At 46.1% G+C, this 15,851-nt stretch overlaps 1 protein-coding gene across 3 annotated transcripts in view; it reads right to left on the bottom strand.

Moving 5' to 3' along the window:
• PLXNA1 (plexin A1) overlaps positions 1–15,851 on the bottom strand; it is a 460,603-nt gene that overhangs the window by 53,328 nt on the left and 391,424 nt on the right. For all 3 annotated transcript variants that reach the window (XM_040358985.1, XM_040358987.1, XM_040358986.1), the window contains exon 21: positions 3,966–4,108. In XM_040358985.1, coding sequence (XP_040214919.1) covers positions 3,966–4,108 — 143 coding nt within the window. The remainder of the gene's footprint in view (positions 1–3,965; positions 4,109–15,851) is intronic.

Genomic DNA, 15,851 nt, shown 5'->3' with positions numbered 1-15,851 from the left:
CATCCCCCTAAACAAAAACCGACACCTATTCTGAAAATACTTTAAACTAAAACAATGTGCTCAATATTCATTTAAACATTTGTGAGCCTGTACTGGTTCACAAAGGGCTTGACTTTTACAACTGGGAATTGTAATAAAATACTGTAAGACTTTTTAATAAAGTTGCGGTTGCAGTGACTTCCTGTTCAGGTGAGGGGAACGGCTGACACTACGCCAGGGACCCGGGGCAAAACTGAACACAGTAATATATCAACTACATCTGCGTATGGTTTTATCACAAACACATGTCTGCTCCGCACTTTAGGGGCCGATGATCACCTGCTGCCAAACTGAACACAGCTGCTTGTCAGGGCATGCTGGGCCTTGTAGTCCTAGAAGTTAAAGTGGAACTAAACCTATTAATTTAACGGTTTCCCAAAACCGTTACATTCAAGGCATGCCATGAAGGATAATTGTCACAGATTCTTGTACTCTCAACTGAACGATCAAGCCTTCAAATGGCTAGTGCAATAAATGATCAGATGTACGGCACATTGACAAGGGCAGATCAAACAAAGGCCAAGATGGCAGTTTACTTGTGCTATGCCGCAACTCATGCTCTATTTATGTAACTCTACATCCACCTCCCTTTTTTGATAATTTTGATATATGTGAATAAATACATTTTATTACATTGAACTCATTTTGTTTATTTGAGCTGCCGAAAAACCCCAATTGGGAAAACCTTCTTTGTCGTTGTAGATGGCAGTATCCTTGGTTGTAAGGGATAGAAGGGTTTAGTTCCACTCTAAGACAACCAATTTTTTACAGAGCTCAAAGGGGCCCAGTGCTGTCACATGGAGCGAGTCACAAGCTCCTTTATACGCAGAGCCACCAAGTATTTAGCTTTTGATGCTGAATTTAATGAATTGGAGAAGAGAAAAAGTGGTATATATTGCAGAAGTGGGGCATTAAAGTGGTAGTCCAATACAGCAATACTGATCTCACGACCAATGTGTATTTACTATTTTTTTTGCAATAATGCCTGAGGAGTACTGCACTTGCAATTAGTTTGTCACAGATACAAGGCACAGGCTCTTGCAAAGCTTTCCCCCAGCCTCGTGTCCATATGGAGTTGCCATTTTGGGGCTGGAGGAAGCACAACTGGACTACTAGGGGGTAAGGGAGGAGTGATCACGGGCACGGCTTTGCACAGTCATTTTGCTGTGGTGGCAGATGGGACATGAAAAATACTTTTTTTATTTTTTGGTCCTCAATGCACATAGCCATGCTGAATTAAAAAGGATTAAAGTTTCCAGCAGAAGAAGCACCCTGCAATTTAGGTATAGAAGGGAGATGTTGACCCTCAATATAGGTGTAACATAAAATAGGGTCCAATTATGGGCAGCACAGTGGCTACATTAAGTGGTTAGCACTTCCGCCTACTAGCACCAGGGTCATCAGTTCTAATCCTAACCACGGGACTACCTGCCTGGAGTTTACATGTTCTCCTTGTGCAAGTTTCCTCCCACACTTCAACATGCTTGTAGGTTAATTGGCCCCAGAATGTGTATGTATGAATGTCAGTTAGGGACCTTAGATTGTAAGCTCCGTGAGGTCAGGGACTGATGTCAATGCGAAAAATATACACTATATTGTCAAAAGTATCGTGACACCTGCCTTTACACCCATATTAACTTTAATGGCATTCCAGTCTTAGTCCGTAGGGATCAATATTGAGTTGGCCCACCCTTTGCAGCTATTCAGGTCTCAACTCTTCTGGGAAGGCCGTCCACAAGGTTTAGGAGTGTGTCTATGGGAATGTTTGACCATTCTTCCAGAAGCACATTTGTGAGGTTTGTGAGGTCAGGCACTGATGTTGGACGAGAAGGCTTGGCTCGCAGTCTCCGCTCTAATTCATCCCAAAGGTGTTCTATCAGGTCGAGTTGAATTTGCCGCAGCGCGCTCCGTGAGCATGCCTGCGGACTCGACGTCCGCCGGGTGCCCACAATCGTCTCACGTAGAGGCAGTATGGGGATATGCCTATGTAAATAAGGCATCTCCCTGTTCTGCCTAGTGACGTACAGTGATCTACTGCTCCCTATGACACACTTACCCCTTTATCACCCCCTAGTGTTTAACCCCTTCCCTGTCAGTGTCATTTACACAGTAATCAGTGTTTTATAGCACTGATCGCTGTATAAATGATAAAGGTCGCAAAAAAGCGTCAAAAGTGTCCAATGTGTCCGCCATAATGTCGCAGTCCCAAAAATATGTATAAGAATACATATCGGCGTAAACTGAGGGGAAAAAAAATGTTTTTGAAAAAAAAGGAAGATATTTATTATAGCAAAAAGTAAAAGATATTTTCCTTTTTTTCAAAATATACGCTTTTTTTGTTTATAGTGCAAAAAATAAAAATCGCAGAGGTGATCAAATACCTCCAAAAGAAAGCTTTATTTGTGGGAAAAAAAGGACGTCAATTTTGTTTGGGTGCACAACGCCGCACGATTGTCAGTTAAAGCGACGCAGTGCCGAATTGCAAAAAGTGCTCTAGTCAGGAAGGGGGTAAATTCTTCCGGGGCTGAAGTGGTTAAGTCACCCACAGAATGCTGAGAACTGTAGTCCACCAACATTTGCCACTGACGTCTCCTAGTCGGGTTATCGCTGCCACAGTCATAAATACCATCTTAAAAGCCTGCAATAAAAAAAAAATCCTCCATCTCCTCCAAAAAATTACATTTGCTGCCTCTGTAAATTATCACTTTTGCAACCGTCGCCCTATAATTTACAGCGTTTGGCATAAATTATAGGCTGAGTTTTTGTTGCATAAAAAATGAAATGGCATCCTCTTTTTAAATAGTCATATAAACCCTGCTGGCCATAAATTTTCACCAGCTTTTAACTCTGCAGCGCCAGTTCATTAATGTAAAAAAAAAAAAAAAAAAAGCGAGAAACATTCGAATTGTGATTATTAGTGGCAATTAGGCTGTTGGAGACGAGAAACTTGCTCATAGCAAAAGGCATAGGTGCCGGTTTATCAGCCACAGTAAGAATTCTGAACAATGCACTATTATTTGCGCTGGCCTCAGCGGTCTACATAGACACACTTGTATAATGTGTGTGTGTATGTATATGTATATATATATATATATATATATACACACATATACACACACACACACGTGTATTATGGCCGGCAGGGGTATTGAAGATCTTTCAAAGGCTGTTGCTATGGAACCGGCCAGGACACTATTTGCATGGAGTGTGCAGGTTCTCATCATGCTTGCATGGGTTTTCTCCAAGTCTCCACAGATATACTGGTAGCTTCACTGGTTCCCAAGTTCACCCTATTATGTGTATGAATGCAAGAAGGGTACCTTGCATGCAAACCGATGCAGCCCCGGTTTGTGTTCTTGGACAGCTGGCGGGATCGGCTGTCAAAATGCAACAGCGCGAGATGCGGTCATCTGCAGAAGTTTGGCTACACAAATTTTCCAACAATCCTGTTCGAGAGGAATAGATCACTATGTTGATTCCCCTGGAATGGGAACGGCCATAGATGAACCGAAATTCAGTTTGGTCTCTTCAAAACCATCCGGATTTCGATCCATTGATGGCCAGCTTTAGAGATTCTGCTGGAAAGCAATGCCGTCATCTGACTAGCTGAGCCCTGGAATTGCTAAAGTCAAATTCACGTTGGGTCTAGTGACTCAATAGACGGCAAACGGATTTATCAACACCTGACATTATCAATGAGGGATCTGGAAGTCATTGGGCAACCCCAGAGAGGGGGAAAAAAACAGCAATTTGGTGCTCTTGTTTCTTTCCCCCACTGAACAATAGCGGTGTAATGAGTGCGATGTATGAGCCAAAGTCCCAGATTAGACACGTGCTCATTCTTCTTGCATTCATCCAATTCCTGACACTTAGCCAAAGAACATATAGCGGGCGCAGGCTCTCGACAACAATAGCGCGGTGCTTACCTCCATCTCCTTCAGCACAGGGTGGTCTTCAATGCCGGGGAAGAGGACACGCATGGCGTAGGTGCGATAGTCCAGGAAGGGGATTCCGGCTCCGTCCAGGTCATTGGTCAGCTCGTGGATGTCAGTCTGCAGCTCAGCAAAGGCTACGAGAAGAGAAAAAACATGTTAAAGAAAGGCTGCAATATAAAAAATAAAAAAAAGTGGGCTACAGAGGATAATTGCCTTGTGAAAATGCTATTTAGTTGGCTGTCTCTGGGTTTGAAATGTGCAAAGTCACTGATTCAGAAAAGGACAGGCTGATTTGGGTTGGTGGCTCTGAAAAGCACACAAGCAGGAGATTATTAGGATAGCATTGAGATGAATAAATATAATATCAGCAATGGCAGCCAACACACCTCGTGTAATAGGTTCGCTTGAAATAAATATAGTCCATAAGAACAACAAAGTACCCGTGTCCCCAAATATTGCCTTTCATGAGTCATAAAGCAGCAATCTGCTCCTTGATTAGGTTATAGATACTACTTGAAATTATGCAGATTAGCTGCTACACTCTCCTATAATTACCAGCTCTGTTCCATTATGCTTCAAAGAGACCCTTTCATCAACTTAAAAAAAAAAAATAGCAGGTAAAAGCACAGCGAAATCAAGTATTTTAAATGTTTTTCCATTCCCTTAAAGAGTAACTCCACTTTGTTGAGAAAAAAAATCACCACAGAGCCAATCAGCACTGTCCAGACAAAGGATTAGGGGTCCTGCAACCTGATAGGACAGTCAGAGTAGAATGAAAACTCCTCCCACAAGCTTTAACCAGACAATAATAGAAGTCACAAGACTGCTATATACTGCTGATGAGAAAAGATATTTAGCAGTTTATATTTACTAAATTGCCTTTCCCTGTTCTGTGGGAGACCAGATATAGTGAATGCAGGCTCCTGGGTTTAGTAACACTTCAACGATCTTTTATTGCCTAAAGACAGAGTAAGTCTATTCGGCAATAAAAGGCTTGTTTTCAGAATTTTGAATTCTTATTTAAACATTTGCTTTAAAATTCCAACAGAGACACCAAGATCTTCCAGCAGCTTCTTACCAAGTGTATAGACCTGGGAACTCCAGCGTAGATGTCTCCGAGGAGGAAAGCAGTCCCCGAGAGACACAATAAACTGTCAGATCATTCATCTCACCAGCAAACCTCAAAAACTCATAATACATATTAAGTCTGAGCAGATTTAGAAGGGTGACTCTACTTTTTCGAAATTTTTGATGCTTTCTCAAACGTTTGATACTCTATCTCCTTCCAGGAGGGGATCCAACTTCATTTGCAACAAGGGAGCTTTCATGGCCACCTGTGGACAGCTGTAGATGAACCTCAACAGCATCCAGAAAACACTGAATATTTTTAAGAGACTTTAAAGAGAACCTGTTTGAACCCTTAAAAGTCCTGCCTAAGGACAGTCACCACAAGCAGCCTACTAGAAAATCTTTGTTACCTGAGCGCCTCTTTGAAAACAGGTTTCACTTTGCTGGTCTAAAGTTTAGGAGAGCCGAGCGCTTTTAATAAGACACAAGATTAGAGGGACGTCTTTTCTAGCGAACAAAGGTAAAAACAGGTACCTTAGCCTAGCTCTGAGGTAGGGGGTGCGCCCCCGAAACGCGTTAGTTGTATCCCGTGTTCTGTGCATGCACTGTGTTTATGGCCTTTTGTCAGTTGCATTTTGTGAGTACCCACTTTTATACAATTTTTTTTTTAATTAAAATATCTCTGGCAATTCACTAGGTGTACGCGCCTTCCATTTCTGTTTTTCTTGAAGAACAGGTACCCTGCTGTGGCTCATCTCAGGCAGAACTTTAGTTTTAAGAGTTTAAAATGGGAGATTATCTTTAATGGGAACCAATCACCAGCAGGTGCTTGTCGTTTTCAGAATCTCTGCTCTCGAACTTGAAAAAGATGAATGAACTTTTAATTATTTGCTTGTATTCTCTCCCTGTCAAAGCAGAAATGTCAGGCTGTAAGGCCATCCTATATCCTACTTGGACTCAGTGGCGACAATGAAAATTGTGCCAACAGAGATGCTGTCAAAATTACAGAAAAAAAATATATATATTTTCATTGTAAGCATTCATAAGCAGAGCTATCCTAACCCTATTGGTATTGAACTGAATTGTAACTGTACTCTCCCTATTCATTTTGTACAACTGTTGGCGCTATAAAAATCCTGTGCAATAATTTAATATTTTATTTACCTCCGACAGTTATGAGTCCTGAGCTTGGGCTGCCTTCACCGGGTCTTTACAGATGGACATTTATATTCTATCAGGGAGAGAATACATGTAAATAACAGTAATGACTGCTAGTAGGCAGTTATGAGTCCTGAGCTCAGGCAGGAGACAGGTCAGCCTCCATAGGGTCCTTACAGATGGACATTTATATTCCATCAGGGAGAGAATACAACTAAATAACAGTAAGAACTGCTTGCAGACAGTTACGAGTCCTGAACTCGGGCAAAATACAGGTTATCCTCCACAGGGTCCTTAGACAGTTATATTCTATCAGGGAGAGAATACAAGTAAATAACAGTAATGACTGCTTGTAGGCAGTTATGAGTCCTGAGCTCAGGCAGGAGACAGATCAGCCCCCACAGAGTCCGTACAGACAGACATGTATATTCCATCAGGGAGAGAATACATGTAAATAACAGTAATGACTGCTTGTAGGCAGTTTCGAGTCCTGAGCTCAGGCAGGAAACAGGTCAGCCTCCACAAGATCCTTACAGATGGACATTTATATTCCATCAGGGAGAGAATACATGTAAATAACAGTAATGACTGCTTAGGAATAAATATTTCCATAACAGTAGGCAGTTACGAGTCCTGAGCTCAGGCAGGAAAAAGGTCAGCCTCCACAGGATCCTTACGGATGGACATTTTGTATTCCATCAGGGAGAGAATACAACCAAATAACAGTAATGGCTGTTTGCAGGCAGTTATGAGTCCTGAGTTCAGGCAGGAAACAGGCCAGCCTCCATTGGGTCCTTACAGATGGACAGTTATATTCCATCAGGGAGAGAATACAAGTAAATAACAGTAATGACTGCTTGTAGGCAGTTACGAGTCCTGAGCTCAGGCAGAAAAAAGGTCAGCCTCTATAGGGTCCTTACAGATGGACAGTTATATTCCATCAGGGAGAGAATACAAGTAAATAACAGTAATGACTGCTTGTAGGCAGTTACGAGTCCTGAGCTCAGGCAGAAAAAAGGTCAGCCTCTATAGGGTCCTTACAGATGGACATTAATATTCCATCAGGGAGAGAATACAACTAAATAACAACAGGAATGACGGCTAAAGCCCTGTACACACGATCAGTCCATCCGATGAGAACGGACTGAAGGACCGTTTCATCGGTGAACTGATGATGGTCTGATGTGCCTACACACCATCAGTTTAAAAACCGATCGAGTCCAACGCGGTGACGTAAAACACAACGACGTGCTGAGAGAAATGAATTTCAATGCTTCCGAGCATGCGTCGACTTGATTATGAGCATGCGTGGGTTTTTAACCAATGCTTTTGCATACTAACCATCGGTTTTGACCTATCGGTTAGGCGTCCATCGGTTAAATTTTAAAGCAAATTCTAATTTTTTTGGACTGAAGGATTAACTGACCGATGGGGCCCACACACGGTCGGTTTGGACCAATGAAGCGGTCCTTCAGTCCGTTTTCATCGGTTTAGACTGATCGTGTGTACACGGCCTCACAGGTAGTTATGAGTCCTGAACTCAAGCAGGACACAGGTTATCCTCCACAGGGTCCTTACAGACATTTATATTCTATCAGGGAGAGAATACAAGTAAATCACAGCACAAACAGCTCACCTTAAGAAATAAGGTTATCTGTAGAATAGTTGAATCATTCGTTAAATAAACTTTTCCCATGCTGTAACGAGAGCATAATACGAATATACAACTCTGGTTTGCCTCTCTGAAGATTCCAATCTACTGCGCTGCACTTTTGTAAAAAGAAACAGTGTTTCTCAATACCTCTATACTCTACAACCACCGACAGGAGGGAGCGAAGTAGCGCTCCTGCTCTAATAACTTAATCCTGAGAATTTGCCATTGGCGGCCGGGCAGCAGGGGGCCGCGTCTTCCTTTTGAATAGTGATTTTCGTCTGTAAAGTCTTCTACAGATCAGAACTCCGATTAGCGGTCTCACTTACACACGCGCTGTGCTGCGGGTTCGCTCTACGCGCGCCACAACCCTGCAGTTGCCGTAAAAGCATCTGGTTCAAGTAAGGACAAAAGCCGATTGATTAAATATATTTTTAGCACCGATTAACCTTAAGTATTCCTCGTAAATTTGCTACTTTATTACACCTGTGTACGGCCGTCCGCACTTCAGTGGCTTCTAATTTGCGAGATGTAATGCGTACGTTTTTAAAGGACACTGCTTACGTACGGGAGAACGCTTATTTTACAGCTCAGCGGCTGAAACAGAGCCCTTTCCCCAAAGGAGAACACGCACAGACGCAGAACTTTTATGATGAAAATTTAGCTATATTAAAAAAGGTGAAATCCTGGCTGGCATTAAAAAAATTCTATTTAACCCAGTCGTGTTTTTATTCCCCAATATGAAGAGGAAGGGTCAACACACTGCTTCAATCAAGCCTCTATGCTCTGTGCATTGCTGTCAGTCTAACACAGGGACCATGTCAACAGGAGGAAAGTCGGGTGATGACCATCTATTCAGCAGGATAGGGAGGCATGTCCAAGATCAAGCTACTGCCTAATTTCACTAGAGGCCAGCAATCTGACTACTGTGTTTCCCCGAAAATAAGACCTAGCGCTATTTTCCAGAAGAGCTGCAATATAAGCCCTACCCTGAAAATAAGCCCTAGTTTAAAATGCTTGTAAAATCCTATAACCCACTCTATTACAGAAGTGCATAATGTACAATGTGTGTGTTTCTCCGGCAGATCACAGAAGCGATATAACGAAGGTATTTGGCACAATTACCGTATTTATCGGCGTATAATACGCACCCCAACTTTAAGAGGGAAGCTTCCGGAAAATAACTTTCCACAGCCCCCTGCACAGTACACGGACCCCTTGCCTGGAACACGCAAACCCCTGCCCCGGAACGCGCAAACCCCGGCCCCAGAACGCGCAAACCCCGGCCCCAGAACGCGCAAACCCCGGCCCCAGAACGCGCAAACCCCGGCCCCAGAACGCGCAAACCCCGGCCCCAGAACGCGCAAACCCCGGCCCCAGAACGCGCAAACCCCGGCCCCAGAACGCGCAAACCCCGGCCCCAGAACGCGCAAACCCCGGCCCCAGAACGCGCAAACCCCGGCCCCAGAACGCGCAAACCCCGGCCCCAGAACGCGCAAACCCCGGCCCCAGAACGCGCAAACCCCGACCCCAGAACGCGCAAACCCCGGCCCCAGAACGCGCAAACCCCGGCCCCAGAACGCGCAAACCCCGGCCCCAGAACGCGCAAACCCCGGCCCCAGAACGCGCAAACCCCGGCCCCAGAACGCGCAAACCCCGGCCCCAGAACGCGCAAACCCCGGCCCCAGAACGCGCAAACCCCGGCCCCAGAACGCGCAAACCCCGGCCCCAGAACGCGCAAACCCCGGCCCCAGAACGCGCAAACCCCGGCCCCAGAACGCGCAAACCCCGGCCCCAGAACGCGCAAACCCCGGCCCCAGAACGCGCAAACCCCGGCCCCAGAACGCGCAAACCCCGGCCCCAGAACGCGCAAACCCCGGCCCCAGAACGCGCAAACCCCGGCCCCAGAACGCGCAAACCCCGGCCCCAGAACGCGCAAACCCCGGCCCCAGAACGCGCAAACCCCGGCCCCAGAACGCGCAAACCCCGGCCCCAGAACGCGCAAACCCCGGCCCCAGAACGCGCAAACCCCGGCCCCAGAACGCGCAAACCCTCTATATGGATATGCACTCCTTAGATACTGTGTATAATACACACACTATTGTCAAAAGTATTGGGACGTCTGCCTTTACACGCACATGAACTTTAATGGCATCCCAGTCTTAGTCTGTAGGATTCAGTATTGAGTTAGCCCACCCTTTGCAGCTATAACAGCTTCAACTCTTCTGGGAAGGCCGTCCACAAGGTTTAGGAGTGTGTTGGGAGTGTGTCTATGGGAATGTTTGACCATTCTTCCAGAAGAGCATGTGCAAGCTCAGGCACTGATGTTGGATGAGAAGGCCTGGCTCGCAGTCTCCACTCTAAATCATCCCAAAGGTGTACTATCAGGTTGAGGTCAGAACTCTGTGCAGGCCAGTCAAGTACCTCCACCCCAAACTTGCTCATCCATGTCTTTATGGACCTTGCTTTGTGCACTGGTGGGCAGTCATGTTGGAACATGGAGGGGCCGTCCCCAAACTGTTCCCACAAAGTTGGGAGCATGAAATTGTCCAAAATGTCGGTTTGCCTAGAGCTCTGCTTACTGCCGATGTTTAGTCCCCTTTCACACTTATACGACTTGTCTCACGATTTTGGACTGTAAAATCGTATGACAAGTCATTCTCCATTATTTTCAATGACTACCATTCATACTGGCACGACTTTAAGTTGTGCCTACTTCAGAGTAGTCCTTGCACTACTTTGGTCCGATTTTGATGCCACTTACACAGGCATTCATTGAAATCGCGGCCGCGAATCGCGGCAAAATCGCAGCCGCGGAATCGCGGAAAAATCGCGCGACTTTGAAGTCGTACAAGTGTGAAAGGGGGCTAAGACGACATCTTGCAACCTAACCAGCCAAGCCACCTCTCTGCCCTGCAAAGCATGCTGGGTCTTGTAGTCCTAGCCGCGTTGCTCGTTTCTGTTCAGTAAAGGTAAAAGTGTCAGCTCCCGGCTCCTGAGCCATAGATCTAAGAGAGAAATTCAATTACATTTGTGTGGACTTGGTAAGAGGAACTTTTCGAGCTGTCAGCTGCAGGAGGGGAAGGGGGAGGGGGGCAGCAGAATGTGGTCACCAGGCGAGCGGCGATCTCTTATCTGTACATGGAAGAGCTGAAACGCGCAGAACGGGTACAGATATCACGCCACTTAATTAAAAGCCCATCCTTTTATCTGGCAGCTGTAGAATATTACAGATCATCTTCCCAGCGGCTCCCTTGTCGCTCCCGCCATCTATAGCTTTTTTTTTCTCTTTCTGGAGGAGCCACATATATATTTATTTCTATATATTGGGGGATTTTTTGTTTAATCTCCTTTTCGGTGCCAGCTTTTCTTCCCCACCTCCCGGGCCCCCGGCAGTTGGCAGGGTTACGACCCTTCCGTTATGGTTAGACAAATAATGGGCAATTAGGCTCTCGCTGCAAGAGACTTCACAGGCTCCCCTGTCCTAGTTTCTCGCCCACATTTCCTCTGAGTAATGAGACGCCCCGCGTTTCTCTGCCTCGACTTCTCCCTTTCCCTGGCTAAAAAAAAAAAAAAAATTCTGCTTGATTTGGTCCACCTCAGAGGACTGGAGTTATAAATGGAAGGAAGCCATCGTTTAAATACTGCCTATTAGTACATTGTATCCTGAACCCAATCCCAGAGGAACCCACTTTGATGCCAGATGTACCAAATTAAGAAGCTGAGCTACAACCATAGAAAGCAGATCGAGATGACAAAGTACAATCTGCTACACAAGTGCGGGTGAGACGGAACATAAAAAGAGGAAAAAAAAAAAAAAAAAACGTGGCAACGGACTTCAGAGCGAGATTCGCACATCAAAAAAAATCTACACGGCCATATTGTGTGAGATGAAAGCTGGCACGTGTAGACAAGCTGGAACATCTGCCCCAAAGGCTTGAAAGACCATGATGTGCGGAAGGAACTTCCAGCCTGGAATACGGTTTATCTTGTCTGCTGCACGTAGAATATGAACGCAAAAAGTCGCACCCAGATATCATTTTTGAAGAACCAACAACTTTATCGAGGTTAGATTGGGTCAGACAGACATTCTCTCCCCGTCAGATGTGATTCCACCAACTGACGTGTTTCACCCAATGGGCTTCATCATGTTAAAGTGGCTGAAAAACTCAGGACAATAAATAGGAAAAAAGCCTATCCCTCTATTGCAGGAGTCATCAAACAGCGGGTCCAGGGGCCAGATGTGGCCCTATGCTTGCCTTTATCCGACCGTTGGGGCACTTTTCTTTCCACTGATACAAGACACCATTCCTCCCCACTGACACCAACATGGGGCAATATTTCTGCTACCGACAACAACGAGGCACTATTCCTGCTACCGACACCAACAACGAGGCACTATTCCTGCTACTGACACCAACAATGAGGCACTATTCCTGCTACTGACACCAACAATGAGGCACCATTCTTCCCACTGCCACCAACGATCACCATTCTTCCCACTGACACCAACGATCACTATTCTTCCCACTGACACCAACGATCACTATTCTTCCCACTGACACCAACATGGGCAATATTTCTGCTACCGACACCAACAATGAGGCACCATTCTTCCCGCTGACACCAACGATCACTATTCTTCCCGCTGACACCAACGATCACTATTCTTCCCACTGACACCAACGATCACTATTCTTCCCACTGACACCAACGATCACTATTCTTCCCAATGACACCAACGATCACTATTCTTCCCAATGACACCAACGATCACTATTCTTCCCACTGACACCAACGATCACTACTCTTCCCACTGACACCAACGATCACTACTCTTCCCACTGACACCAACGATCACTATTCTTTCCACTGACACCAACGATCACTATTCTTCCCACTGACACCAACGATCACTATTCTTCCCACTGACACCAACGATCACTATTCTTCCCACTGACACCAACGATCACTATTCTTCCCACTGCCACCAACGATCACTATTCTTCCCACTGACACCAACGATCACTATTCTTCCCACTGACACCAACGATCACTATTCTTCCCACTGACACCAACGATCACTATTCTTCCCACTGACACCAACGATCACTATTCTTCCCACTGACACCAACGATCACTATTCTTCCCACTGCCACCAACGATCACTATTCTTCCCACTGCCACCAACGATCACCATTCTTCCCACCGACACCAACGATCACCATTCTTCCCACCGACACCAACGATCACCATTCTTCCCACCGACACCAACGATCACCATTCTTCCCACCGACACCAACGATCACCATTCTTCCTACCGACACCAACGATCACTATTCTTCCCACTGACACCAACGATCACTATTCTTCCCCCTGACACCAACGTTCACTATTCTTCCCACTGACACCAACGTTCACTATTCTTCCCACTGACACCAACGATCACTATTCTTCCCACTGACACCAACGATCACTATTCTTCCCACTGACACCAACGATCACTATTCTTCCCACTGACACCAACGATCACTATTCTTCCCACTGACACCAACGATCACCATTCTTCCCACCGACACCAACGATCACTATTCTTCCCACCGACACCAACGATCACTATTCTTCCCACCGACACCAACGATCACCATTCTTCCCACTGACACCAACGATCACTATTCTTCCCACTGACACCAACGATCACTATTCTTCCCACCGACACCAACGATCACCATTCTTCCCACCGACACCAACGATCACCATTCTTCCCACCGACACCAACGATCACTATTCTTCCCACCGACACCAACGATCACCATTCTTCCCACCGACACCAACGATCACCATTCTTCCCACCGACACCAACGATCACCATTCTTCCCACCGACACCAACGATCACTATTCTTCCCACTGACACCAACGATCACTATTCTTCCCACTGACACCAACGATCACTATTCTTCCCACTGACACCAACGATCACTATTCTTCCTACTGACACCAACGATCACTATTCTTCCCACTGACACCAACGATCACTATTCTTCCTACTGACACCAACGATCACTATTCTTCCCACTGACACCAACGATCACCATTCTTCCCACTGACACCAACGATCACTATTCTTCCCACTGACACCAACGATCACTATTCTTCCTACTGACACCAACGATCACTATTCTTCCCACCGACACCAACGATCACCATTCTTCCCACTGACACCAACGATCACTATTCTTCCCACTGACACCAACGATCACTATTCTTCCCACTGACACCAACGATCACTATTCTTCCCACTGACACCAAAGATCACTATTCTTCTCACTGACACCAACGATCACTATTCTTCTCACTGACACCAACGATCACTATTCTTCCCACTGACACCAACGATCACTATTCTTCTCACTGACACCAACGATCACTATTCTTCTCACTGACACCAACGATCACTATTCTTCCCACTGACACCAACGATCACTATTCTTCTCACTGACACCAACGATCACTATTCTTCTCACTGACACCAACGATCACTATTCTTCCCACTGACACCAACGATGGGGCACTATTAATCCCACTGACACCAACGATGGGGCACTATTAATCCCACTGACACCAACGATGGGGCACTATTAATCCCACTGCATCTCACTGTGTATGCAACCGGTGAAGTTACCGACGCATGTGCTCTGAAGGTTCAGCATACAGTGCCGGACCATCCAAGCCCGTGCCGTAAACAGGAAGGAAGACTGGGGGAAGATGTTGGCCAACGAAGTGGTGACAGCACAATGCATACTAGCACATTATGACATTGCCTTGCAGGGAATTTTTTCAACAACTGCGGTTTACTACCGCTTTGCTCTTACTGACACCAATGATGGGACACTATTTCTCCCACTGACACCAATAATGGGCCACTATTCCTCCCACTGACACCAATAATGGGCCACTATTCCTCCCACTGACACCAATAATGGGCCACTATTCCTCCCACTGACACCAATGATGGGCCACTATTCCTCCCACTGACACCAATGATGGGCCACTATTCCTCCCACTGATGGGCCACTATTCCTCCCACTGATGGGCCACTATTCCTCCCACTGATGGGCCACTATTCCTCCCACTGATGGGCCACTATTCCTCCCACTGATGGGCCACTATTCCTCCCACTGATGGGCCACTATTCCTCCCACTGATGGGCCACTATTCCTCCCACTGATGGGCCACTATTCCCCCTACTGATGGGCCACTATTCCCCCTACTGATGGGCCACTATTCCCCCCACTGACACCAACTATGGGGGGGAAACTACTCTCCCCACTGACACCAAGGATGGGGAACTTTTTCTCCCACTGACACCAAGGATGGGGAACTATTCCCCCCACTGACTCTAACGGTGGGGAACTATTCCTCCCCTTAATACCAAAGATGCACAGTTTACTCCTACTGACGCCAGGATAATTTCTATTCCCAATGACTACATTGGGGCTCCCCTCTAGTCTGGAGGAAAGTAAACTGACCATTTGTTTAGAAAGTTTGGAGACCCCCCTACTCTAGTGTGTACTTGTCTCAATCCAGAGCACTAAGTGTCACTTCTGTCTGCTGCCTCGCTCCTCTGCTATCTGCATGAATGACTTCAGACAAGTTTTCCTGACACCAAGAGAAAAATTAAGAGGTCTTATGGACACACAGAGTGGGCCCGGGAGCGAGCATGCATGATTGCCCCCCATAGCAAGCGGCTTGTTATGGGGGCACTTGGCGGGGTGGAGCCAGGAGCGCCAGCGGGGGACGCCAGAAGGGGAGGATCGGGGCCACTCCGTGAAAAACCATTACACAGAGCAGGTAAGTACAACATGCTTGTTAGCTAAATAAAATAATCACTTTAAGCTTATCAGGCAAAAAAGCATCAGTAGATGGTGTCACATCTGACATCGAAGAGAACGGCTACCTGACCTATTCTGACCTCAATAAAGCAGCAACAAAATGCAGC

Source organism: Rana temporaria, chromosome 7 (assembly GCF_905171775.1).
Source record: "Rana temporaria chromosome 7, aRanTem1.1, whole genome shotgun sequence".
Taxonomy (NCBI): Eukaryota; Metazoa; Chordata; class Amphibia; order Anura; family Ranidae; genus Rana; species Rana temporaria.
The sequence above is the reverse complement of the archived record's forward strand: the minus strand, read 5'-3'. Positions and strand labels throughout refer to the sequence as shown.